At 37.0% G+C, this 27,735-nt stretch overlaps 5 protein-coding genes across 12 annotated transcripts; 2 read left to right on the top strand and 3 right to left on the bottom strand.

Annotated features, from left to right (window-relative positions):
• Positions 1-320: 320 nt before the first annotated feature.
• LOC111432386 (glutamate dehydrogenase 1-like) lies at positions 321-4,431 on the top strand. Of its 3 annotated transcripts, none has more exons than XM_023069246.1 (9): positions 321-669; positions 2,040-2,187; positions 2,323-2,436; positions 2,615-2,836; positions 2,922-2,996; positions 3,078-3,194; positions 3,295-3,621; positions 3,700-3,786; positions 3,877-4,431. In XM_023069246.1, exons 2-9 carry the CDS (start codon positions 2,080-2,082, stop codon positions 4,060-4,062), a joined length of 1,236 nt encoding a protein of 411 aa, XP_022925014.1. In that variant the 5' UTR covers positions 321-669; positions 2,040-2,079; the 3' UTR covers positions 4,063-4,431. The 3 variants fall into 3 exon arrangements, with proteins under 3 accessions (XP_022925014.1, XP_022925012.1, XP_022925013.1); XM_023069244.1 differs by having other exon boundaries at positions 2,043-2,187; XM_023069245.1 differs by having other exon boundaries at positions 2,049-2,187.
• Positions 4,432-4,605: 174 nt separating this feature from the next.
• LOC111432388 (putative H/ACA ribonucleoprotein complex subunit 1-like protein 1) lies at positions 4,606-6,472 on the bottom strand. The gene is made up of 4 exons (XM_023069247.1): positions 6,205-6,472; positions 5,724-5,872; positions 5,513-5,628; positions 4,606-4,923 (listed from the first exon to the last, which is right to left on the bottom strand). The coding sequence occupies exons 1-4, from the start codon at positions 6,365-6,367 to the stop codon at positions 4,755-4,757; spliced, it is 597 nt and encodes a 198-aa protein (XP_022925015.1). The 5' UTR covers positions 6,368-6,472; the 3' UTR covers positions 4,606-4,754.
• Positions 6,473-9,408: 2,936 nt separating this feature from the next.
• On the bottom strand, positions 9,409-17,277 carry LOC111432385 (casein kinase 1-like protein HD16). 6 transcript variants are annotated; one of them, XM_023069239.1, is made up of 18 exons: positions 17,029-17,277; positions 16,874-16,925; positions 15,729-16,165; positions 15,334-15,459; positions 15,172-15,245; positions 14,993-15,062; positions 14,857-14,912; positions 14,683-14,754; positions 14,243-14,337; positions 14,047-14,113; positions 13,835-13,964; positions 13,504-13,722; positions 13,215-13,345; positions 12,796-12,970; positions 12,588-12,678; positions 10,928-11,085; positions 10,614-10,802; positions 9,409-9,727 (listed from the first exon to the last, which is right to left on the bottom strand). In XM_023069239.1, the coding sequence occupies exons 3-18, from the start codon at positions 16,140-16,142 to the stop codon at positions 9,668-9,670; spliced, it is 2,127 nt and encodes a 708-aa protein (XP_022925007.1). In that variant the 5' UTR covers positions 16,143-16,165; positions 16,874-16,925; positions 17,029-17,277; the 3' UTR covers positions 9,409-9,667. The 6 variants fall into 6 exon arrangements, with proteins under 6 accessions (XP_022925007.1, XP_022925010.1, XP_022925009.1 ...); XM_023069242.1 differs by having other exon boundaries at positions 15,729-16,168; XM_023069241.1 differs by lacking the exon at positions 16,874-16,925.
• Positions 17,278-20,560: 3,283 nt separating this feature from the next.
• Positions 20,561-24,105, top strand: LOC111432524 (protein NDH-DEPENDENT CYCLIC ELECTRON FLOW 5). The gene is made up of 3 exons (XM_023069447.1): positions 20,561-21,154; positions 22,187-22,618; positions 23,749-24,105. The coding sequence occupies exons 1-3, from the start codon at positions 20,654-20,656 to the stop codon at positions 23,941-23,943; spliced, it is 1,128 nt and encodes a 375-aa protein (XP_022925215.1). The 5' UTR covers positions 20,561-20,653; the 3' UTR covers positions 23,944-24,105.
• Positions 24,106-24,461: 356 nt separating this feature from the next.
• LOC111432522 (protein SINE1-like) lies at positions 24,462-27,052 on the bottom strand. Its single transcript, XM_023069446.1, has 3 exons — positions 26,874-27,052; positions 25,282-26,626; positions 24,462-25,168 (listed from the first exon to the last, which is right to left on the bottom strand). The coding sequence occupies exons 1-3, from the start codon at positions 26,897-26,899 to the stop codon at positions 24,674-24,676; spliced, it is 1,866 nt and encodes a 621-aa protein (XP_022925214.1). The 5' UTR covers positions 26,900-27,052; the 3' UTR covers positions 24,462-24,673.
• Between the last annotated feature and the right edge of the window lie 683 nt (positions 27,053-27,735).

Here is a 27,735-nt window from a genome sequence, read left to right on the forward strand (position 1 = left end):
ACGTATAATGATGCATACAAGCACTACATCACAAACCAAAAGAAAAAGATGAACAAGCAACACTATCAAATGACGATGCCTATAATTGAGACATGAGTGAGAGAATGTGGTAAATACCTTTACAAAAGCATCATATTCACATTGGCAAGAACAAAATGAGGGAAAGAAGCAAGCCCAGCTTCTCACTCCAACCCACCAACCTGTCCAAATTGGATATCACGAGAGGAGAAAAGCTTAGTGGGAATCTGATTTGGAACTCACTCGCATAGCCTAGGTAAGCTATAAAACAGAGACAGAGAGAAAGTCAGTGAGTGCAGAGTGACAAATGGCTGTGTGAGTGAGTGAGTTTGCATTATATTCTCATATTCACATTCTCTTCTCTCTCTCCGTGTGTGTGTGTCTAAAATTCTGCATGTTGGCTCTGAAATTTGATATGGGTTTGGCAAAGATTGGTGGAGGAGAAGGGTAATTTTTTTGGGGGGATTTGGTATCTGATTCGGTCATTTGTTGTGTTGGGTTTTTTGTGTATAAATGGATACCTTGGAGAGTGGCTCATAAATCACCCAGAAACCTCTGCTCTGATCTTCATCTGTAGTTGAACTTTTTCAGCATTGTTTTTCCTATCTGTGAAGGCCAAGCTTCAGCTCTCCATTTTTGTCGATCTCCAAGGTAAATAGCTCAACCTGTGCTTGTTTTCTCTCTCTATTTGCTTGTCTTATTTGGTGCTAACACTGAGGTCAGCTCTCTTTCTCTCTCTATCTACAAATATGAAACAGAGTTAACCTTTAAATGAAAGTAAACAAATAGTTAAGGTTTCTCTCTTCACAAGTAGCTTTGAGATCATATAAGATTCTTGTTAAATGCATCATAAATGTCGTGACGAGTACTTACAAATATTAGTGCTCGCAAATATTGAACATAAATGTGAGATATCACATCGATTGGAGAGGGGAACGGAACATTCTTTATAAGGGTGTGAAAATCTCTCCCTAGTAACGAGTTTTAAAAACCTTGAGGGGAAACCCGAAAGTGAAAGTCCAAAGAGGACAACATCTACGAGCGGTGGGATTGGACTGTTACAAATGGTATCACACCAAGCAGTGTGCCAGAGAGGACGTTGAGCCCCAAAAGGGAGTGGACACCAGACGTTGTGCCAGCAAGGACGCTGGGTCTCCACCAGGAAGTGTGCCAGCGAGAATGCTGGGTCCGAAAGAGGGTGGATTGTAAATCACACATCGATTGGAGAGAGGAACGAGGGCCAGCGATGACACTGAGCCCCAAAGGGGGGTGGACTGTGAGATCCTACATCGGTTATAGAGGAGAAGCCCGAAAAGGAAAGTCCAAAAAATACGATATCAAATAGTATTCTCTCCTCATAGGCGACAAATCCACCTCCCGATTTTGTATTTCTATACATGAAAATGATTTTTGTAAGAAAGAAGTCATAAGATTGCTTAACAGCTTGCTCAATGTAACAATTTAAAAAAATGGATAACCCTTTGAAAGGAAGCTGAATCCTAATATATTATCAAACTCAACATGCAATCAGCCTCTATATCCTTTATAACATGCATGAAGAAATCAAGCCACCACTCGGCAGCAGGTTCATGGCTCAATAGAATCTTTCCAATTGAAAAGGGGAAAGATGAGTAGATCGTGAAATCAAGGGACAGATTCTTGAATCTGGAATCTTGTTCTATCAGGAAAATATGATAATAAACCTGCCAAACTATAGCTTTTGGATTCCACCAAAAGAAAGGCTTCCGTTTAAGGTTTTGGACTGAATCTATTCATACAAATGGCAATCCTTTGGTTACAAATACATCAATATCCTTAATTAGTATGCTCTGGCTTGGGATTTTTAACTAATTACATAGGCTCTTAGGATTTTCAAAGTTCAAAGCTCCTCACTAAATAGTTCTAAGGTTTGATTTGGACGAACTTTATTTATTTATTTTTAATATTGTTACAGTAAAGATCCCATTCCACCGAGTAGTTTGTGATGCATACCCAGAGAACTGACTTTAATTTCTGCATATCTGCTACAGATTACTCTTAAAGAATCCAGGGATACGAACCATGAACGCACTAGCGGCTACAAACAGAAACTTCAAGCTTGCTGCTAGGCTTCTGGGTCTTGACTCAAAGCTTGAAAAGAGCCTGCTCATTCCATTTAGAGAAATCAAGGTTCGGTTCCTCCTGTAGCAGTTTGTTTAATTGGCTAGATAGTATCAGAAACAGACATACAATAATCCAACAGCTCAAAATGATGCATCTTTCGAATAACATTTGTAACTTGAATCAGCCTTCTGAATATGACAGGTCGAGTGTACCATACCAAAGGATGATGGCACATTAGCATCCTTTGTTGGTTTTAGGGTGCAGCATGACAATGCAAGAGGCCCCATGAAGGGAGGGATCAGATATCACCCTGAGGTTGGCTGTTTTTCTTCTTACCTAGAGTCCCTTTTCATAATAATTGAAATATCAATGCCCCTCCCTTGTATTCTTACCTAGAGTCCCTTTTTAACTTGAAGTTTGAACTTGAGACCTTGAATGATCCGGGAATCATATTGAAGTCATATTTCTGAAAGCAATAGATATACCAATGCAGGTTGACCCTGATGAGGTAAATGCTTTAGCACAATTGATGACATGGAAGACAGCAGTTGCAAACATACCCTATGGTGGAGCCAAGGGAGGGATAGGGTGTGATCCCGGGGAGTTAAGCATATCAGAGCTGGAGCGTCTGACCAGAGTTTTCACTCAAAAGATACATGATCTTGTCGGTGTCCACACCGATGTTCCAGCGCCTGATATGGGAACAGGTCCACAGGTTGCCTACAAATTATAACAATCAACTTCGTTTCAAGTATTTGGATTGTTTCTCCCTCCTAATTTGAGTGTTTTGATTTGAACAGACAATGGCATGGATACTAGACGAGTATTCTAAGTTTCATGGCTACTCACCAGCCGTAGTAACGGGGAAACCCATTGTAAGTGACTTGTAAGGCTCAACTCCATACATAACTATTAAAAAAAAAACAACTTATCAAAATTGACTTCTGCCAAACTAGGATCTGGGTGGATCTCTGGGCAGAGATGCAGCAACAGGGCGAGGCGTGTTGTATGCAACAGAAGCCTTGCTAAATGAGTATGGAAAGAGCATATCCGGTCAAAGATTTGTCATTCAGGCACGCTTTTATCTTGTTTCTGTTACAATTGCTCGTTCAAAAGCTAACATCTATTTATATTATATTCTATTCTAAGTGGAAATTTGGACGGATATGTCAGGGTTTTGGCAATGTGGGATCTTGGGCAGCCAGACTGATCAGTGAAAATCGGGGTAAGATTGTAGCAATAAGTGATGTAACAGGAGCAATAAAGAATAGCAATGGGATAGATATTCCAAGCTTACTAAAGCATGCAAAGGAACACAAAGGTGTGAAGGGTTTTGAAGGGGGGAATCCAATTGATCCCAAATCTATTTTGGTTGAAGACTGTGACATACTAATACCAGCAGCCCTTGGAGGCGTCATCAATAAGGAAAATGCTAATGAAATCAAAGCCAAATTCATAATCGAAGCAGCCAATCACCCAACAGACCCAGAGGGCGACGAGGTGAGCACATAAATGGACATCAGATCATATGAAGATGTTAGAAAAAATTAGAAATTCATAATATTTTGTCATCTGTAGATATTGGCAAAAAAAGGAGTTGTTATTCTCCCAGATATCTTTGCAAATTCAGGAGGAGTTACAGTTAGCTACTTTGAATGGGTTCAGGTATCCTTTTTTGTTTTTTTTCTCCAAAAAAGTAGACAACACATGCATATATGATACATAACTCAATTGAAACAAACAATACAAATGCAGAACATCCAAGGTTTCATGTGGGAGGAAGAGAAGGTAAACAAGGAGCTGAAGACTTACATGACGAATGGCTTCAAAGATGTGAAGGAGATGTGCAAATCCCATAATTGTGACCTCCGCATGGGCGCTTTTACACTTGGAGTCAACCGTGTCGCCAGAGCCACTGTACTGAGGGGTTGGGAAGCCTGAGCAGCTGCTTTTCTCATCTCTAAATAAAGGAGAGATGCTCCACCCGCCACCCCAGTGGTGCTTCCCTTCCTGTTGAATTCTGCATTACAACACTTTTTTCAATAGTATTTGTTATTTTTATTGCACTAGCATGCAAGAAATATCATCTCTGCACTAAAAGATCACAAATAGATGGCTTGGTTCGGTATCGAAAGGAGATTTATGAGTTGCTTTTGGATAAGTGGAGGGATCCTGTCCACTTGCTTACAAACAGATTTTTCTTACTCATGAATTCTTGCCCTTCTTCTGTAATAAAGGTCAGTCTTAACGTGTATGGATACCAAACTTCCATGACAGTAAAAGAAATGAGAACAGTTTTAGAAAGTACCATACCATATGGACAACAGCTATCTTCATTATTCTGCTAAGAAGACATAACAGTCAGAATATAAGCAGTAAGAGAAATACGAGTATCGAAATTTCGTCGGTTTTTAGCAATGAGTATCGAAATCCATATATAACAGATTGAAAATTTTCTGTTGCAATTTTTATCAGGAAATTAAATAGTAGCAGAGTTAAATTAAACAGTGGATTCAATTTCGAGATGTTCAATTCCAAACAAAATACAGTAAAAGAAAAGACTAGCTAAGGCTTATCAAAACGACATTACAAATGGAAAATTGAAAAAACCTATGATAGTACATAATGCTAATCTAGAATCTTCCTCTACCCCTAAAACCCCCACCACGGCCACCACCTCTTGGAGGGCCGCCTCTGCCACCTCTTGGGCCACCCCTTCCACGAAAGCCACCACCCCCACGGCCTCCTCTGCCACCACCTCTGCCCCCACCACGGCCACCACCTCTAGCGGCAAACTGTCCCCTGAAACAAAGATCAGACATCAAAATTAGTTACATACAAAAAGCAAACATAAACGTTGGGAAGCATGGCATAGCAGTTCTTTGTTTTTCAATTTAAAAATAATTTCTATAACCTTCTAGCAGTGTGAAAAAAATTCATATGAATCATGATCAACTACAAGTATTTGGAAACTAAATAGAGAAAAGGAGCCATGACGATAGCCATTCATAGAAGCAAGAGAGGTAAATTACAGAAAACTAAAATGTTGGTCTCAAATAGACAATGGGTACACTGAGGACTATCAGCTTACTAAAGGAATAAGAACTAGAAGCACAAAAGGTTTGAAATTTTCATCATTGTCACACCAGACTTGGCTATATGGTTTGTGAAATACACGATAGACAAACTGGCAATTAAGAGACTCCATTCAGGATAGCATCCCTATTTTCAGTTTCCCGTGATTTTATTACATTTATCACTACAAACATGCTATCAAACATATAACCCAAAATTCTATCCAAACATTACTCCTGAACCTAACAAGCTAATACAGAGAAAGGAAGAACAAAAAAAAACTAGTAAAAAGTTAAGCTGTGGGAGGAGTGCGTACTTTGGTTGTGGGAGGAATCTCGCGAGAGGTAAAAGTTTAGCTGGATCGATATAAAATTTATCCCCAGAAGCATATGAGGTGGCCACAATTCCTTCCATCATCTTGATCGAGAAGTACTGCAATCAGGTTAAAAAAAACAAGGATTTATCGTATATCAAAGCTATTTTCAAAACTAAACAACTATCAAAATCAAGAAGGCCAGTGGACTCACGGATTCATTGATAGGGCCGAAAATTTCATCAACTTTGCCTATCTGGGTCTTGTTTTGAAGATAGATTGGGGCATTAAAAAAAGGAATCTTCTCATTTGTGAGCTTTGTCACTGCATCTCCCTCGCATGCGTGAAGAAAAGTTGAAACCTCTGTAACAGGAAAAAAAAAATCCTTATAGTGATGGATACAGGAAACAGAAAGGAGTAAATAAACCAAAAACCTTCTGGAGAAAAACAGGCATCCAAGCTTGTGTATATTCGTTGCTAGAAAGGAAGGGAGAATTCAAAAACAGAATTCGTCGTCTATACCGATAGTGCAAGCGAAAATATCAACGACAACTGAATGTCGCATTGTAACGAAAAAAGTGGGGAAACAAACTATTTTATGAACTCTGTTGTAAACATCATGAGAGCGAAGAAGCACAAAGATGAATGAAAACAGAGAGCCATGAAAGATTTAAGAAGTGATGGGAGATACGAACCAACTACTTCAGATGGAGGACCCTCATCACGGAACCCTCCGCCGCCGCGACCACCAAAGCGACCACCTCCCCTGAAGCCACCGCCGCCTCGACCGCCTCCTCTACCACCAAAACCACCGTCACGGCCCCCCCTGAAGCCACCGCCGCCTCTTGGAGGTCGCATTCTTCTGCTCTTGCTGTGCTAAAACGAGGGAGCTTTTACTGAACGGAGGCTCACTGCAATATGTCGTGTAGGGTTTTTAGGGTTTTATGTGTGTGGTTTCGCGCTGAAGTACAGTGACACAATGGCCATTAAGTTTTTTCTATGCTATTTTATTTAAAAATTTATTATAAAAATTAAAAATATTTAATATTTATAATAATTTTATTAATAATGAGTTGTGACGGTACATGTATGGACTCGACTTTCTAATACCTAGTTGATTTAATTCTTTGCTAGAGAGAATGATAGCAACCATTTTGATTTTATTAAGAATTAAAATAAATTAATAAATACGAGAGCAAGAATTCTACCTTCTTCGTAAAAACCCTAACTTGTAAGTATTTTTGAATTATTTCAATACAAGTTAAGGCTCTACAAGTTCTTCCTTGCTATGACTCGACCACAAGATTAAGGCTAAGGCTCCGAGCCTATTGAAAGAAAGCCTCAAATGAATTGGAGATTCCCACACAAATAAAAGGAGAGAGAATTGTCTGTGGTTGGCTCAATCCAAAAGTATTATTTATAGGACTTTTTCATAATTTTTGTCAAATAATATATTTGGATATCTGATATATTAAAATATAATATCTTATTTGAATCATATTTAAATATTATAAGATATCTTAATATATATTTAACTAATTTAAATTTAATTCAAATTTCAAATATATATTTTATTTAAAATGGAAGGGTATTAAATAGGATAAATCTATTTTTTCTTTTAAAACTTTTCAAATTAATATTTTTCTCTCTATTTATATCTAACATCTCTAATATATTAAATATTAATTTGAACTTTTCAAATTAAATATATTTTTTTTATATTTTATCGGTTTAATATATCTAATATATTAAATAATAATTTAAATATTCAAATTAAATCTATTTTATCTTTTATATTTATATTTCTAATATATTAAAGAGTAGATTGAACCCTTCAAATTTTCTTTTCAATTAAATGGTACATAGTGTGATTCTGAGGTAGCTAAATGACCTTATGACCTACCGATTATGAGCTCTATGATGCAAAATTAATTAATAATTAAACTACTTAATTAATCAATTTTCATTCATTAATGATCAATTTTCATTCATTAATGGTAAGTCACTCTACTGTCAATTTAGAGTTGTACTCTAATGCTCTGTAAGACATGTTATGTCCATTGATACAATCATTACAAACGAGTCATTCATAATTATAGCTTGGTCAAAAGTCTGTTTCACCCCTGTAATTGAATTTTTTACATTAAGTACCAATGATTCTCTAATGAACAATTTGTTTACGATACAATAATAAACTAAGTCCCTTTCAAGCCAATGAGAGGGTGAGATCACACTGTTTAAGTCTCGAAATCAACCCTTAAGAAATAACTCATCTACTTTCCAGGTATGGAAATGAGTGAATTTCATGCACCAACCCTATGTTTGGTCAAATCTCCAAGATGGTAGACATATTAAATGGGCTACAAGAATCATTTTCACCCATGCAAATTAAATAACAAACCCTCACAGCAGAAGTTCATAACTGACTTAGGATTAAGATCGAGTCGCTTATGATCATCATGCGAAATATTAATTTTCTTAATTAACGGATTTATAAGGAGAGATTAAATATTTATTGGTTCAGTTTTATACAAACTCATTGTATATGATACCCAACTCATATTTATTGGATCAAATCATTTGTAACGATTATAAAATAGGTCGTATCAATAGTGTTACCAAGATAAAACTCTCAACCTTATTCATATGTTATAGATCATTTAGGCACTCCCCTCTTCACGACCTTATTACGCCCTTGCTTTTACTTAAAAACATTTTAAAAAAGACATGAATATTGAAAATACTCAATTAGAAACCGTTTCATTAGGGTTAGATATGCATACAGTTACGGGAAACTAATGGGCGTACAATTCATTTGAAATTGGGCAACTCCCATGTACATGCGGATGTCTGTTGTCACGAGGCCCTCTCACAAAGGAGTAGTACAACTCCAGATGTTTGTTTCCGCTAAAGAGGTTATGTCATACATATGGTAGCGGTTCTACTTCCCTTTGGAAATTAGGGTTGTTACGAATGGTATCAAAGCCAGATACCGAGCAGTGTGCCAGCGAGGACACTAGGCCCCTAAATTGGGAGGGGGATGGTGAGATCTCACCTCGGTTGGAGAGGGAAACAAAGCATTCCTTATAAAGATGTGAAAACTTCTTCCTAGCAAACGTGTTTTAAAACTGTGAAGCTGACAATGATACGTAACAGGCCAAAACGAACAATATCTACTAGCGGTGGGCTTGGACTATTACACCTACACGCATAGATAGGTAATTGCCTCCGCCACACCACACAACCCAAATTAGTTTTCATGCACAAATTGAATAAATTACTACAATTTTCATTCACAAAGCTAGATAATTGTCTTATGTTCTAGGATAGTCTTACGATTGCACACTACAAAAAGTTCCATACAAGTCAAACTGTCTAAAATCATTAATTGTTGATAGAGTTGCTCGTTGACCGAGTCATTGATGGAAGTCGATAGTCATGCACTATACAAACTGGCTATCGGATCATCTTCGTGGTTCTACGGGACAAGTTGGGTTGGGCAGCAATATGTGGACCTAGGGTGAAGGACTAGCCAGTGTGCTCGGAACATTGGAGTGCGATGGGTTGATGTCCACCCGACTCGACTTTTTGGGTTTCTTCTTCCAAGTAAATCCAACGACTGTGTGGCTTCTTCGACAATCAATTCCCGACACTCCACAGTATCAGATTAACCTCAAACTTCATTCCATAAACCATTTAAAACTGGTTTTATCAAACACTGGAGATAAAAGTATCGTTCTTGAAACGTTAGGGACTAAAGAGACGTCAATTTTCAAAAATTGATGATAAATATTTTTTAGTGAAGATCACGAGATAAACTAAAACATACAAACATTTAAAAATGGCTACTCCCCTTCGTCGCTTCGGACTAAGCTGCGAGTTCATATGAGCAAAATATTGGATAGAAGAAAGAGAAGAAGCCCATTTTTTTAATGGAAGTTTTGAAGCCTTCCTACCATTACAAGTTAAACTAATGTTAAACTAATGTAATGCAGCATTGCATTTTCAAATCCCAAAGATTTCTCCTCATGGCCTTCCCCTTTCCCTTTCCCCTCTCTCCCAAATCCCATAAAAACTCTCTCACCTTCCCTACCTTCTGCTGCTGGGGCACATACCCAAAATATACATACAAATTACACTGTCCATCAATCATAATAATTAGCAAACCATTCGCCCGTGACATATCGACGCAATATAGAGATTCTTCGACCACTTATCCTGCAAAACAACGTACAGCACAAACCGACCAACCATCACTACTAACTCAATAAAGTCCAGCAGATACCACAAAATTGCTTTGAATGAATCATGTATGAATGAGGTAAGCCATTTTGTGTTCGGGTTTTAATCGATGTTGTGCACGAGTATGTTCATATGATCAATAAAAGTTCAAGGAAGGCAGGAAAAGGCTAGTCAGTCAGTTTCCTAATCTTGCTACACACAATCTAAGTGTTAGATTTTTCACCTATGTCTTTTCCTAATCATGGGCCACGAAGTCAAAGTCGATTTTGTGCTCGTCAAAAAAATTTTGAGAGATCACTCACGGTGCATCAGTAATCACTTCATCCACCCATTTGAAATGACGAAGAAACTCATATCGTTCACCTTCAGCATAGACTCGAACTAGGCAGTCCCCATCGGCTGATCAGATTTCAAATAGTTTTGAGACCCGTTGACAGTGGTGGTGGAATTACCGAGCTTCACCTCTGCCATTCAAACTACCCTACGACCTCCTTTTCTCTTTTACTTTTATTCTTTCGCTTCAGGTTATATTTTCGTTGATGTTATGCATGAATATTTCGTTTTGGGTAAGCATTTTCCATTTTCATAGGATCAATAATAGTTCGACACACGAAACTCAAGGTTCGAAAATATCGAAGGTAGGATAAGCCTAGTCAATTTCCTAGTTCTACTATAAAACGTCTAGATGGTTATGCATGAGTATTTCATTTCGGGTAAGCATTTTCCATTTTCATATGATCAATAATAGTTTGATGCACAAAACTCAAGGTTCGAGAATATCAAAGGTAGGATAAGCCTAGTCAATTTCCTAGTCCTGCTATTATAAAACGTCTAGCTGTTAGATAAATTAAATTATCCGTACCTTCACATGCGTGCTGGGAAATGCAGACGTACGGAGAGTTTCTTGAGTTTCATCCATCAATTTGCGTTTCGGTATGCTTAATATGAATGCAGCCTGATCTGCAGTTGCAGCCATGCATGTTATCCTGTAACCACTTTCCCATCTGCGGTGAATACCTTCACTTGGGTACAAAAAATCAAGCTCCACGACCTTGAGTGTCGGTTTCATACAGAACAAGAACGAAAGGAAAATTTTCAGAAGACAAAAACAGATGATTGTATACAAAAGCTAAACTAACAAAAACCAACAGTTCACAAATTAGTGGGAGCTGATACCTGATCAGAAAAGCCAGCATTCCTAGACATAACCACGCCCCAGCGACTTCCAGCAGTAGTCATGGAGGTGACATGGAATCCTTCTTTCCATTTCTTATTTATCCACTTGAAAGGAAAAGATTCACCAACTTTGTAGGATTGCTGAGTATAAGGTGTTCCTGCAAGATTATGCTCAAACTAAATAAGAAAACAAGATTAAAATGAACAATCAAGAACCAAGCAATAAAACCAAATTTAAGTTCAAATCATGAATAATCTGATGATAGCTATATTATCTTTAATTAGAAAAGAAGACTAGCACCACTTGAAGAAAAACCCAAAAGAACTTGAACAACATGGAGAAATCAATGAAATCCCACATTGGTTGGAGAGGGGAACGAAACATTTCTTATAAGGGTGTGAAAACCTCTCTATCAAACCCGTTTTAAAACCTTGAGGGGAAGCCTAGAAGGAAAAGCTCAAAGAGGACAATATTTGTTAGCGGTGAGCTTGAGCTGTTACAAATGGTATGAGAGTCAAACACCAGAAAGAGTGTTAGCGAGGACATTGGGCTCCCGAGGGGGGTGGATTGTGAGATCCAACATTGGTTGGAGAGGGAAACGAAACATTCCTTATAAGGGTATGGAAACATCTCCTTTTAAAACCTTGAGAGGAAGCCCATAAGAAAAAGCCCCAAAAGAGGACAATATCTGCTATGGGCTTGGACTATTACAAATGGTATGAAAGTCAGACACCGGGCGGAGTGCTAGCAAGGACGCTGGTCTCCCGAGGGGGTGGATTGTGAGATCCCACATTGGTTGGAGAAGGGAACAAAACATTCCTTATAAAGATGTGGAAACCTCTCCCAAACAAACACGTTTTAAAACCGTGAGGTTGCCCAGAAGGGAAAGCCCAAAGAGGACAATATCTACTTACAATGAGCTTGGGCTGTTACAAATGGTATGAGAGTCAGACACCGGGCGGAGTGCCAGCAGGGACGCTGGGCTCCCAAAGGGGTGGATTGTGAGATCCCACATTGGTTGGAGAGGGGGAACGAAGCATTCCTTATAAGGGGGTGGAAACCTCTCCCTAACAGACGCATTTTAAAACCTTGAGGGGAAATCCAGAAGGAAAAGCCCAAAGCTAATTCAGTGGAATGAGGAACTATTGCTTAGAATTAGAAGACAGCACAATGAAAAGGCAAGCAAGGAGAGCTTAAGTATTTTCTCTAGAATTGGTAACTCCCATCATGCTCAGCATGAGGATGATAAGAGCGTGGCTGTTAGATAAAGTAGGCAAGTTTTCCACTAGAGTCCCTTCTCGATAATAAACCTAGAAGAGGAGAAGCAGTCGAAAAGCCCATATTTCTTTTATTTTTGGTAAGAACTCAAGCTTTCTTGGAGATAAATGAAAGAATGTACAAGAACATACAAAAGTAAGCCCACAAAAGAATTCCTCGACTAATTACGAGAATAAATTTCAATCCAAAATCCGACAACCCAGTTAAAAAAATTGTCATAAAAGATATAAAGTATTCTTGTGGGCAGTCAGTCATCCTCCAAAGTATGGTTCAAATCCAGAATCAAGTGAAAAATGAACATGTAAACTGATTACGCAGCGATTCCATGTATCACTACATCAAAATTAAAATGCTAAAACTTGAGAGAGCCAAGCCACTGACCTTTTGACATAACAACCAGGGAACTACCATTAGCTGCTCCAGCGATCGAACTAATATAAAAATTCTTTTCCCATTGCTCCATAATCCAATCCTGACAAGAATCCGATTTGATGAAGATGATTTAACACAGCAAAATTACATGGAAACACTATAAGATACTAATAGTTATCAAAAAATAAATAAATAAGGCTCTGTGAAGAAAAGTAACCTTGTGAAGGAACACAGATGACAACTTGTAAACCTGGGAAGAGAAACCTGTTCCAGCATCCATGATTAGGGCCCAGAGATTTGTTGCAGAGGCCACAGAGCTTATAAGCAATCCATTTTCGTTGCCCTTTTCTATGTGTTGGTGCATCCTCGAGTCGGCCACATTGTAGTGGTACCTACAAGTCCAACAACTTCCTTAGTATAATGAATAAACACATTGTATCTTTTCTCTATTGTTCTCTTGAAGAACAAATTAAGCACAGCTTGGCTGTTCAAAAGTCAAAACACTATACCACTGAGATAAATTCCTAAAAGATTTAGCAGATATGAAAGAGTGATAATTAAGCTATAAAATAACAGCTCAAGGCCATGAATCATTGAATATAACCAGTGGGCAGTGAGTAAGGAAATCGAATGCACCTTTGCTTCATGGGCCTACGTGCATTATAAACCGAAACCCATTGTGTAGCGGGACTACCTAACCTCACTTTCTTCTTTGGCTGCTCGTCTTCTTCCAAATTTATAAGCAGCCGACCACGCTTTTGCCCGACCTAGTTATAGCAAAGAAACCATATAAAATGAGGAAGTCACTTTGCTACAAATTAAATTCAAACTTTAGTAGAAACCAAAACATAAATGTGCAAACATTGGTGAAAAGAAATAGAAAAACGAAGATTGGGTGGTAAGAAAATAGAAAAAGATAGGTCACCTTTAATGCTCCATCAATTTGTATTGGCCTCAGTGGTATACATGGATCAATCAGGCCTTCAAAAAAGGATATTAGTTTTGAATAATTTGGCTCCTCATCAAACTTCATATTTATTACAGCGTCAAGAAATTGCTTGAATGGTGCTGGGCAAAAGCAGCACATCAACTCTGGAGAAGTGGCCATCTTTTTCTTACAGACAAGAAAACTCTTGTTATCACCCTGCATTCATTGTTCCAAAAATTTGTTAGTCACTGAACTAAAAGAAGATTAAAATATTTGAAACGAGCGTGTTATAATATTATACTCTAGTACAGTAAGAAAGCTGATCAACCTGATATCCTTGCCAAGGTAATCTTCCTTTTATAAGGAATATCAATGTGTAAGCCAATGATTCAAGATCATCTCTACGACTTCCGGTTCTACCTAAATGAGCATGTACACTTGCATACCTTATTGTCCCCCTGGTGGAAAAGATGTATATTTAAACATCGAACATATCAATATTTTAAGAAATTATATATGGAAGTGAAAAGACCCACAAACCTGAAAATATCGGGCCTTTGGTCATATTCAACGTGTTGACCACTAGCTACATCTTTCCATTTAGAAGCTGAACCAAATATGATCATAGAACAAATAATAAAATAGATTCAATAATCATGTAGTGAACTCTTAGGTCGACGACAAGAGACTCCAACTGGGAAAATAGGTCGATGCTATGGTATTGACGAGAGCATACCTAAACCAAGATCGATAAGATACAGTTTTTTCTCATCTGCTGTCCCTGCTTGACCAAGTAAAAAGTTCTCTGGCTTCACATCTCCATGCACGAACCTTCATTTACAAGAGGATGGATAGAAGTTTTGTAAGATAGAAATAAGAGTTTAAACAAGAACGAGCATTCGGGGCTTCATTGGGATTAAATTGCATTTGTGGCTTTCCTTTGGAGCTCTTAGTCCAAAGAATTCTATAATTTACTCAACCTACATGTCTACATCCAAATGATCTGTTTTTCAATCGAGCTATGCTTGGGTTGACATTTTTCTATAATCTCTTGGAAGCCTTTTTTTTTTCTTCCAGTTTTTTCTTATTTGAATATTTCAATCTATTATCAAAAAGAATTTTTTCAATGTATTAAAGAAAATGTTGAAGTAAAGACATGGAGTTAAGGGGACCTACCCCTTCAAATGAAGTTTCTCAAGAATTGATATTGCCTCCACTGCAATGCAAGCTACCATACTTGGAGACATCCTATTGAAAATGCCAAGAATTAAGAAGGTTGAACAATAGGCCAAATCTACATGAACACGTGACACGAGAATGTGTTGAAGACAAAAATGTTATTTAACTTACGATTGGCCAAGAGTATTCCAGACATCCCATAAGCTCGGCCCTAGCATGTCCATGACCTGTGTCCAGTTAACATGTCAGACATAAATAAATTTGAAAACTGAACAGTTATAAGGAGCATTCTAGTTACAAGCCTCACCAGAATGTAGAAATCGCCTTGGCGACCCTTGTAGTGAACCCAAGGAATTCCATAGCATCCATTTAGAGTACTTCAGAAGACAAGACACGAGGAAGCCCATGGACGTTCAGATAACGTAGCAAGTATTGTTAGCATAATTCTTACGCTATGAAAAAAATTATCCAATAACTCTTCCTTACCTATACACTTGCCATTCATAAGGGGGGCCATAGCTGCAACCTTTACTGTTGTGATGCTCAAACTTCAGAGCAACCTGTAATTACATTCTATTACGGAAATGTGCTTTCACACGATCTATTCGTCAAATTCTTTGCAATGAGGATTAATGTAGTAAGTGATACCTCGATTGCATCAGGACCTGTCTGATCAGTTCCACCGCTGACTCTTCTACCAACAAAGACTTGGCCGAAACCACCCTTGCCAAGTTTCTTTTCTACCTTATATACAGGAGAATTGCCCACTTGTACCTATGCACAACATAGTAGTCAAATACTAGTATAGCCGAACCATATTCAGATTTTGTTTTGATCAAAGAAAGCCAAAAAAAAAAAATGAGAACCATGGTGATGGAAGCTTTAGACTTGGGAGAACTTTGAATTTGATAGAATAATAAGCAAGAAAGAGGTCAAAATTGTTAATGTAACTGACAGCAGCCTCGACGTCAATGTAAATGAATGTTCTTAGAAAGACATACGACAACAAATGCACGAGGTCATAAGAAGACAAGGGATAATACCCTATCAGGAACAGAGGATGTGTCTGCTTCCTCTTCTACTCCCATTACTTTATCTGCACTTCCACCCTCTTTGGCCATATCTTTGTTTGCAACAGGCTCAACTCGATTGAAAACAGGCTCCGCTGCACCAAGAGCACCAGCTTCAGGAAGAACCTCACAAAGCTCAGGATCTAAGTCTATCAATCTGATTCCACGTCCTCTCCGGGTAGCCGTTGGTCTAGCAGGAATCACCACAGAGGGACCTTTGGCTACAGCCGGAGCATTACCACCTCTTCCTCTTCCACCACCAACCCTTCTTCTGGTTCTATTAGGGGCAGGCACTGCCAAATTTTCTCCTTGATCAAGTGGTTGTGTACAAGGCTGAAGATCATCAAGCCGTCTCAATCTCCTGGCTCCACTTCGCAACTCAGGCATTGTCACCCCATACACATCACATCCTGCTTTAAGTAGCCGAAAAATCGAAGTTATATCCCAAAAGTTTCAAATCCAATAACATTGAAAAACATTAACAACACAGAGTTAGACATAAAAACAAACTTGTTGCACATAAAACTCCATAACCATCGAAGATATTCAGATTTCGTGACTGATGACATAAATTTCAGAAAAAAAATGTCTAACAAAACAAGAACAAAGGGGAAGAAACTTTCTTCTTTGACGATAAACACGTATGTACATATCAAGCAAAGAAGAAAAAACCACATAATGAACAGAAAAAACACCAGAAACTGAAGAAAAATACATTGGAGAGCAAATAAAGTTACAAAGTTTTGTTCATTTAGATACCAAGGAGTAAAAACAAAATGTACCCAGAAAAGATTGCTTGATTCCCTTGCAAAATCAACACACAGGTCCTTACGATTTCTTCACCCTTAATAAGAACATAAATCATAAACAACGTACGACAAGAAAAAAACAATAACCCAAATCATACCAAAAATCGGAACAAGATTGAAAAATTCAAAGAAAAAAGTTCAATCGTCATAAATGAAAACCGAACGCACAAGAAATCATCGAAACCAAACTACGATCATCGACAGGCAAACACAAAAAACCAAAAGCAGTAATGATCCGATTGCGATGAAAGTAACAAAAACGGACAAATAGGTCGAAAAAAAACCTAAAAAATCAGAGAAAAAACTTACAGATAGATCAGGCAACAGCGAAACTAATGATCGATGATGAACAAAACTGGATCTGATGAACGATTATGACAAAAAAAATAAATAAAAGGGGGATGATGGAGGGTTTGATGTTGAGTGGGTGAAAGGAAGGAGTCCGGCAGGAACACAAAACTTACTTTTTGATTGTCGCGGTGTATTTTAGAGTTGTGGGGTTGGAATCAAAGATAAGCTCTGGACATGGAAAACGCTGTAAGAAATCTATCTCGCTTGCCTAATCTTTGTTAAATTTTTGTTAATATTTATCAGTTGATGATTGAGATTTTCAAGATTTTGTTCTTCTTCTGTTCTTTCTTGTTCTAATTTGTTCAAATCGTAAAATTTTTTTGGAGAAAAAATGAATTTTAGAGATGAAAAAAAAAATGTGAGATTGTGAATGAAGATGATGATGCTTACCTTTATATATGATTTCTTTTTGTTTTGCCATTTCCATCCTCTCTCTCTCTTCTTTCTCTCTCTTCAATTTTGTAATTTTTCTTTTTTTTTTTAAAGCTTAGTCCTTCAATTTTTGTGTATTTTCACTTTGAAGTCCTTCAACTTTTGTGTATTTTCACTTTGAAGTCCTTTAGCTTTTGCCCCTACTTTTCCTATTTTGGTTCTTTTTTAACATTGTAGTTTTAGTTTTCATTGGATTCTTATATCTACCCTCTATTAGGTCAACTTAAAGGACTAAATTCGAACGCTCTTTGAGACCCGATGATTTTATAATGTACCCTTCCGTTCGGCTTTTCTTCGGTGTGTGAATAAGGTCACTTAGGATGTATGGCCATTCTGGGCGGGTTGCAATAAGTCGTAGGTCAAATGTTCGGACCAATTACAATTTATCACCATCTCGTCCGCTTCTAATTGATGACGAGCTATTAAATAAGTGTTGACCTAAGTCCCTGTGTTGGGGCTCGGTGTCACAATAGCAGCAACAAGTGAGTTAAGCCTATTCGTTCTTGCGTCGCCTACAGGCAAGTGACGTATGCTCGAGCCTTTGGCCCCGGTTCAAGAAGAAAGTTTTAGAAAACGGGGGTAGAGAGATTTCGAAAGAGAGTTTTGAAAGCAAGATTTGAGAAATTGGAAATTGTGTTATATGAGAATGTAAGCAAACGACGACAACAATAAGGGCTTACTGCATATAAGTATCAGGTAGGAAGAAGTTGACAGCTAATCATATCCCCTATAGTACATTATGGGGCATTTTAGCCCTTGCACGTGTAGACACGATTTTGGTGAACAGTCATACACCCTCATACTGACCCAATATAGAATGGTAAAGACCTATCTAGGACGAAAGCATGTAAAAGGGGGTTTGGAACGGGCATGCAACCATGGACAGCACGTCCTGGACAAGCAAGATCGGGATATCTGTCATGCGGCCATTGACAACACGCCTTAGACATGCATGATCGTGACACTCGGCTCTCGAACTGTACGTGAGGTGCTTCGTATGGTTAGTCAAGCTTTGGTCACTAGGTCATTTTAGTATTATTTTGTCCTCAACAATGCCCAAAAACTCTCATGCCTTTCTTAGTTGGACCAACCCAATCGGTGATTTCCGACAGGTCTTTCTTACAGTTATGCGAAACAACCCATTTGAGCAATTTGTCATACTCTCACTGATTCTTATGAATATAGGTAACTTTTTGGTATACACGTGAACTAACTTGATACTTTTGGTTGATCAAATTGATGACCCAAATGACTCGAACAAAGTTCACAACCGAACTCTCTATTTTCATTTTGGATTAGGTTGGATCACTGAGTTGTTCTTTCTTTTAATTATTGTTAAAAAAAACGATATTAATAACTAAAATCTCATATAAAACTCAAATATTAAACATTTACTTGTTAGAATGCATCACTAGTATCTATTACAAACGACAAAGATGTTTAATCTTCGTAACTGGCAAAAACAAGTAGGACCATGAGGTTGTGAACCCCACTTCCGAGCAAATTTTCAATCCAATTGAAACTCGAAAAAGAATGCTAAACCAGCTCAACTGTTCAACAGATAAGTAGAGCATAGTAGTAGTTTCTAAAGCAACTCCAAGAGTGTAGTTGTTTCTCGCGACAAAAGATTTGTGTTTAACAATTAACGGGAAGGTTGGATCCGGTTGAAACATTTTGTTGACCTAACTCAACCGTTCAAATTATATTTATTTTCAACTCAAACAATCCTTTTTAGACAGTGAAACCAACTCAACTCAATCATATTTTTGTTGGGCAATTATTTATTCAAAAATTTTATAATAAAAGTAAATATTTTTATTTATTTTCAAATTTTTATTTAAGATTTATACCTTAATTTTAATATATATTTTAAAAAATACCCTATAAATAGTTTTTTAAAAACAGTATCTTGTTCGACAATAAATAACCAAAACATAATTATGAAATATAATATAATATAATAAATATATATATATATATATATATATATATATATACTGTAAAAATATATATTTTTTAAATTAACAATAAATATAGTGGTCAGCTTATCCATAGTTATATATGCGGTAAGTGATTGTTGCCTTTTGGTTTCATTCCCATATAACACTAATTTCAATTTCTTGAATCTTACTTTCAAAACTCTATTTCGAAATCTCTCTGTCTTATTTTCTAAAACTTTCTTTTTGAATCAAGATTAGAGGCTCGAGAATACATCGCTTAGCCGTAGGCGACACAAGAATGAATAGGCTTAACTCACTTGATGCTGGTGGGAAGTGAATGTCGCACAATCGCAAATCTGTTGCCAATAACCAATAAATATAGATAATAAGCAAAAATGCCTTTAAAAAAAAGTTAATAGTAAATTTGAATTTGTTTGGTTCAATTCCGTCAAATAATCTATAATGGTGAAATATTTTATATTTTAATTAGATAAATAAAGTAATGTTTCTATTAGAATTTATAAATTATTTAAAATGTTGTAAATTAAATATCAAAATAGACAGCTGGAGCCATTATTATATTGTATATTATTAAAGAGAGTTTCATTGTTGAAATTAAATAACTAATAAACTCTTAGTTTGGTGGAAAATAAATTAAAGTTTAAATATTATTTCATTTTTAACAAATTAATACTCTTATTAGTTAAGTTAGGTTTCTATTTTTATAAAAAAAAAAAAAAAAGAATTAAAGGCATCTTTTTTATTCTGAAAAATAAAATTAGATTTATTTGTTATTTCAATATATATTTTTATCTTAATACAATTATATTCCAATATTTATTTTATTTTTAATTTAATATATATTGAAGTTGAGTTTCAAATGTTAATTAAATATTTGAATATAAATAAATAGATATTGTAGGAACTAATATTTTATTTTTATTAAAAATAAAAATTTGAATAAATAATTGAATAACCTAAAATAACATAACTTAAGAAGTTAGGATTAGATGAGACTCTGTTCTTTATTTAGTTCGAGTTATTTGAGTTAAAAAAATTTAATTAAAAGTTGAGTTTAAAAAATTTCAATAATATAATTTACCATATCAACAATAACTAGTTATATTTAAAAATTTATAATTAAAATATATATATATATATATATATATATATATATATATAGTTATATTTAATTTATTTTTAAAAATTTATAAATTATAAATATCTTTTAAAAAATCATATAAATTGAAAATGGAAATTCAAAACGAAAGAACAACCAGTCCATTAAAATCCTCACTTTATCCACTTCACTTCATCCCAAAGTCGAGAGAACCGTCGCAGCCGCCGCCGACGGCGACCGACCGCCATGAGCGTAGCTCCAAAGCTTCTTCATCCAGCCGCCGGCGTTCTCTACAAGCGTCCGTCCACGCGCCGCCGCTTCGTCTATCAATGCCTTAATCGATCCACCGGAAGCCGCAGCAGCAGAGGAAGAGGATTCCAACTTCCTAGAGTGGCTTCAGTTCCTTATCAACCGATCAACGTTGATTATTTAGAGGAAGAATTCAACGGGCTAGGGCATGGAGTGAGATTCGAAGGAATCGGCGATGAATGCGCGGCGAAATTGCGATTGGAAAATGGAGGTTCTGCGATTGTAATGTTCCCGAGCGGATTGATTACCTCATACAAATCGCCGATGTGGCATGGAGGATCGCTGGAATTACTTCACTCTTCGGTTTGTGAGGACGAGAACGGCGATGTTGTTGTTCGAGGAGGCGTATCCCTAGCCCTAGACTGCGGGAGTATTCGATTAGATGATGTTTGTTGGACTCTTCATGATGTTAAAGGAAATCCTCGCGAATCGATTCAGGTTTGAGAAAGTATACTCGTTTTGGCATTCATAACATTTCTCAATTGGTTTAAATTTCTACTTACCTCTGTTTTGTTATCCATCTTGTATTTAATAGGTAGAAATGGTTGAAGTCAAATAAGCTCTTAATAGTTCTCCTCAAAATTACAATAGTTACGTAAGAATTTAATTCATCACTGGCTGATATTGTTTGCTTTGACTCGTTACGTATTGCCGTCAGTCTCACGTTTTTACAACGTGTCTACTAGAAAGAGGTTTCAACACTCTTATAAAAAAATGTATTGTTCCTCTCTCAACCGATGTGAGATCTCACTATTCACCCTCATTGGGGCGCACATCTTTTGGTGTATAGCTCTGATACCATTTGTAACAACTCAAATCCCACCACTAATAGATATTGTCTGCTTTGACCTGTTACGTATCGTCATCGGCTTCACAGTTTTATAACATGTCTACTACAGAGAGGTTTCCATACCCCTGTAAAGAATGTTTTGTTTCCCTCTCAATTGATGTGAGATCTCATAATCCACCCTCTTAGGGCCCAGCATCCTTGCTGATACACTGCCCCGTGTCTGGCTCTGATAGCATTTGTAACAACTCAATTCTACTGTTAGAATATATTGTTCACTTTGACCCGTTATGTATTACCGTCAACCTCATAGTTTTAAAACGCGTCTGTTGGGGAGAGGTTTCCACACTCAGAATGTTTAGTTCCCCTCTTCAACCAATGTGGAATAAACACCAGCGGTGTGCCAGCGAGAACGCTGGCCTCCAAGGGGGTGGATTATGAGATCCCACGTCGGTTGGAGAGGGAAACGAAACATTCCTTATAACAGTGTGAAAATCTCTCCCTAACAAACGCGTTTTAATACTGTGAGGCTGACGGGTGATACGTAACAAGCCAAAGCGGACAATATCTGCTAGCATCTAGTAGGTGTAGTTTCGAGAAATTTCTAATTTACAACAAGTTCTCAAGTAAAATACACTTTTGATCCTTCAAATTCAAACCAAGTTTGTATTTGATTGGAGCAGGTTGAGCTGATAAGCAGAGCTGCAGAGGGGAAGGTAGAGCTGAAATACATAGTGACACTAGGAGAAGACATGTTAACATCAGAGCTAATAGTGTCCAACAACGAACAAACCGCCATCCAATTGAAGGGCAGTGTATTGAGCCATTTGACAGCGAGCACACCTGAGGCAACCTATGCCATTGGGTTGGAAGGGTCAGACTTCTACAGCACAGCACCATTTTCATCGAGCTATTCCATTGTCCCTCCAGATTATGGGCAGGGAAGCGGCTCTGGTTTGGGTCGAACACTGAACGGGATTCTTTCTGGTTGGGGTAAAAGCAAAGAGGAGGTTGAGGGAGAAGAAGGCGAGGAGACCGATAATTACAAGCAATTAACGGAGGAAATGAGTCGGATCTATACCAGTGCACCCAGGAACTTCACGATCATAGACAGGGTAAGAATCATTCTTTTCGTATAATCTTTTATGGATTAAATCTCGATACTATTTTAGTCTCGGTGTTATCAGGTTTCGTCCCTATTTTTACTTTTCAACATTATATTTTGGTCCCTATACTTTTTGAAAATTACTATTATAGTGTTCTTATTTACAAAATTATAAAACATCTTGTAATACAAAATTATAGTCACCTATTACAAAGTTATAGTCACCTTTCAAGAAATAGAAAAGAAAATGGAAAAAAAATATAGGGACCAATTTAGATTTTTTAGAAGTGTGAGAACCAAAGTGGACAAAAGTTGAAGATAGAGGAACTAAAATTTATGAAAATAATAAAAATTTAAAGTTTATAGAGTAGGCAGGTGAAATAATAAAAATACTCTTAGAGTTTGTATATATATTTTTTTTAAGGTTTTAATAATACATTTAATTTTTTTAAAAAAAAACTATATTTTTATTATTAATATTTTATTTTTAAAATATCCTTAAACTTTGAAGGAAACATTTAAATAATATCCTTTTAACTTTTTTAAAAAATTAAAAAAAAATACCTCCAGAAATCTAAAAGAAGTATTAACAGTATTTATCTTTATAAAAAAGTTTTTTTTTTTTTTTACTATCAATATTTTAATAAAATTAGTCGTTTGTTTGACCGTTCATAGATTATCTCTTGACCTTTTAATATTACTTTTGAAATTTTATAAATATTTTTAAAACATAATACTAGCCTTAAAATATTTTTGAACTTTTTAAAAAGTTTAAAGGTGTTCTTGAACTATTAATCGTTTACTTTTTTTTAAGTATTTTTTTATTTAAGATTAAGGACATATTTTTAACCATTCAAGGGTATTATTAAAACTTTGGAAAGTTTAGGATATCTTTTTTTTTGTTAAGACAAAAGGCAAAAAAAAGTTGTCTATCTAAACTTTATATCTCAAACTTTTTAAATGTTAGATCTTAATTCTTTAACTTTGGGCAGTTGAACGGATATTTTGATCTCCAAATTTTGAAAAACTTGTCCATTTTGATTTTAACAAACAAATATAGTTTCAAATTCAGTATTAATGTAGTTTCTCAAGCACCTATGAGTGGTTTGAACCTAATTTTGTTGCTTTGGGATGAAGCAGGGAAGGAGAAACTCAGTGGTTGTGGGGAGAGATGGGTTTGATGAACTTTACATGTTCAGTCCTGGATCAAATCATGTGTACTATGGGGAATATTCTTTCATATGTGTTGGTCACTCAGCCATGCTCAAACCAATACTCTTACAGCCTCATCAAGTATGGAGAGGATCTCAGTCTTTGTTCAATCCAAATCTCTAGTTCTTCCCTTCCCATCCCTGGAAACTCGTGAAGGTTTCATTCAAAACGTTCAGGAGAGTTGATATGTAAACATTGTCAACAACTTTCCGACTTAAATGAATGGTAACAATCTTACTGTTTCTTCTATTATCAGTTGACACGTCAGTTTCTCCTTCGTTATAGCTTAAAGAACTTAGCTCGGGGTACTTTTAGAAATATGGTTCTCGAAGTGTTAAGGGCTAGATGAAATATATCCAGACCCAAAGTTCGTATTCGGGTCAAGAGCTTCGTTGACCACGAAATGAAATGCTACATTCTATTTGCTTTCGTTTCTAGATTCATTCTATATTGCTCTTTTTCCTGCTTAGAACAGATCAATAAACTCAGGGGAACTTTCTGGTAACAACAATCTTGATTTTCATTATAGCTCAAATGGTTGTATATGTTGCTGCGTACAATTTCTTCTACAATCAGTTGACACGTCAATTTCCCCTTAGCTCAGGCTACTTTTGGAAATATGGTTCTCTTAGTGTAAGAGCTAAATGAAATATATCCAGACCCAAAGTTCATATTCGGGTCAAGAACTTCATTGACCACGAAATGAAATGCTACATTCTATATGCTTTCGTTTCTAGATTCATTCTATATTGCTTTTCTCCCTACTTAGAACAGATCAATGAGCTCAGGAGAAGAACTTACAAGCTACAACAACCAGTTGAAGCCTAATTCAGATTAGACAAACGGAAGAACACTAAGTTGGTACAAGATAGGTACCTTGATCCTGCTCGTTGATCCAGAGCAATGAAGTGAATATTGTGAAGAGCAAAAATGAGAAGCCACAGACCAGTTTCAAAGCAGTCTTCTTATATGCCATCTCAATGCCTGAGTATTGAGTTTTGATCTTGGTGTGTTGAGCCACCACCACTGGCATAGCTTGGACAGGAACACCACCCGTTGAAGAGACTGATTCAGAACCAACTGGTGATTGTTCGTCATTGTCATTGTCATTGTCGTTGTCTGAGCTGCTGTCGTCTTTGCTAAGTTTCTGATCATCTGGGGACCCATTTTGATTATGACATGATCTTGGACTCCACTCCAGATTGCCTAATGACAAACTCCTTTGCCTCCATTTGCAGCTTTTGCTAGCATAGTCTGAGTTCGCCTCGTTTAGATCTTGAAGAGAGTGGACGAGCTTCCGAGGAGTTTTGAAGATCATATCTTCGACATTTATGCAGTTACGAGACCTCTGATGTATAAGATAGGAAAGATAGATATCAGCTAATGAATGTTCACAGAACTAAACTAGAATTTGTCCTAAGATTATTGACATGAATCAGGCAGTTTGCTGTCAGAACTTACAACAGGGCTGGTTGTAGTGCTTCTTGATAGTCTGTGTCTAGGAGGACCCATTTGAAAGAACCCTGCAAAGTCATCTGCATATTCTTCACCATGATGGCCAAATTTATGACTTTCAGAGTGCAGAGACAATGTGTCGGAGACGTCGGTTCCACGAGCGATATCTGAGAACAACGACAGGCCATCCTTGAGGGATATATCAACCCCACCATTCTCATATCTCCAAAGTTTACGGTTCATACTCCTACGGTCAAATCCAGAATTCAGAGAAGCTTGTTTAGATGAAAAGGGCGATCCATCAAGCGACCCGTAATCAAAGAATGAATCATGAGTTTGGGATTCTGGAGACTCGGACGAGGGCGTTCGGCTTCCACCATTCCTCCATGGACTTCTCCTGCGGTCAATGAAGTTCGATCCAGTAACCGAGCTTGGTGATTTGCCCATTTTAGACCCTTCATCCGCTGCTATTCTCCTTGCTGTTTGCAGGGTTTCAAAAGCTGCACCTTTGACATAAGCCATTTGATCAGATTGGCAATTCTCCATCTCCTCAGTTATAGTCTGCAGCTCAGAAAATATACTCCAAGGATCTAAGCACTTCATCAAGAAATTAATCATTTGAATGGAGGACAATCTTTTCTGAGAATTCTTCTCCACCATCCCAGATTTCAATATTCGCAGCCCGGCCTGTAGCAACAATCTAGCATACGGTTCGACAATCCGAGGATTCCGCTTAGCTAGTGTCATAACAAGCCCCATGTGTGAATTGGTTTGAGTAAACTTCTCCTCCAGAGCTCCAGCCACATTCTGGCACACCTTATTAACCATCTCGTCGGAAGCGAACCGCCAATTATCCGAATCAACCAGAGCCTTCAAGCAGAGGGCAGCCCCAGCAGTGAGGCTCTCTTGATAACCCAACAGAGATTCAGAAAGTGGATTACAAAGAGAATGAATAACATAAGTCTTCTTATCATCAGGAGTGGTTGGATCAATCCCATATCTAGCAATGGCTGGTACGACTTTAGAACAGGCCTGTTGAAGAGGGAAAGAGCCAGCACTTGAAGCCAAAGTTTTGATAATAGAAGTCATAATCCGATCGATCTGCGGCACGATATTAACGCCATGAACACGAGCAAGAACTTCATAGAGGGAAATAGTACACTCCCCAGTTAATGCACCAGTTTCTTTATTCTCAGAAACTTGAGCAAGAAAAACAGGAATAGCCTTGGAATCCAATTCCTTCACATAAGTCTTCAATGCTTTCATTGCCGTTCTGCGACTATCAGCATCTTTATCAAGATTAGCAAGCTCCCTCCTTAGCATTGGACTAAAACTTTTGCCCACAAAAGACCTGACAGAAATAGAAATCAACACGAGAAACAGATCCAACGTCGAGATTCAGTCAGGACTTTTATCAAACAGCTGATGGGCACTCTCAAAAAAACACAAAATCAAGTACAGAACAGTTGAACAAACAGAAATCAAGGCAAACTTGAACTGGGTTTTGGGTTTTGAGCAAAAGGGTATCTGGAAAAAACAGAAAATCAAAGGAACAATAGAGACAGAGAGAGATATCTATATATATATACATATAATACCTGTGAGCTTCTGGGGTTGCTTGCATGGCGTAGAGATTGTATGTCTGAGCAGAAATGGAAGAAGATGGTGATGAATCTGTGGGGATTAAGGGGAGGAAGAAGAAGAAGAAGAGAGAAGGATTTAGGGCTTTTGATGGGTTTGAATTTCGAAGGGGATGTTTTTGATAAGGGGGAAGGCTTTCCTTTTCCGGGGATTTGGATTCGGGCAGCGCCTCGGCTACCATGAATTCAAATTTCTTTCTTGAAATTCCACCGCTATCCCTTCTTCTGTGGGTCCCGCCTCTCATAAACTTTGTGTATGGACCATAATGCCCCTTCCAAATAAGAACAAATTCGTTTTAAATTTTGCTCCTTGAATTAATTGATCTGAGTAGAAATTTTGATAATTTTTTGTTTTTTTATCTTTTTAAAAAAATTATGATTAATTAATAACATATTTGTATTACAAGAGGAAGGAAATTTAAATTCTAGTTTTTTTCTTTTTTTGTAAGTATTCGTTTTAAATCGATAATGTTATTTATGCATAATTATTTAACTTGGATTTACTGGGTTGTAGTATATTACTATGATCCAATTTGATAAAACTATAAGATTGTGATGTTGAAATTAATAAATAGACTGTTTTTTAAAAAATTAATGTAATTTTGTCCACTTTTATTCAAATTAAATGAGAATCTCAATTATTTATATATACATATATATATATATATATATATATGAGAGAGGGGTAGTTGAGTAATTTGAATCCAATAGGTTTTTCCCTCCAAAGTTCAAGTTTTAAGGTAAGTACCACTGTTCGCGCCATTCAAAGGATTTCAAATAATGGTCAAATGCTCAACTAATTTAACATTTTCCAAATCTG

This window comes from Cucurbita moschata, unplaced genomic scaffold, assembly GCF_002738365.1.
Source record: "Cucurbita moschata cultivar Rifu unplaced genomic scaffold, Cmos_1.0 Cmo_Scf00038, whole genome shotgun sequence".
NCBI lineage: Eukaryota > Viridiplantae > Streptophyta > Magnoliopsida > Cucurbitales > Cucurbitaceae > Cucurbita > Cucurbita moschata.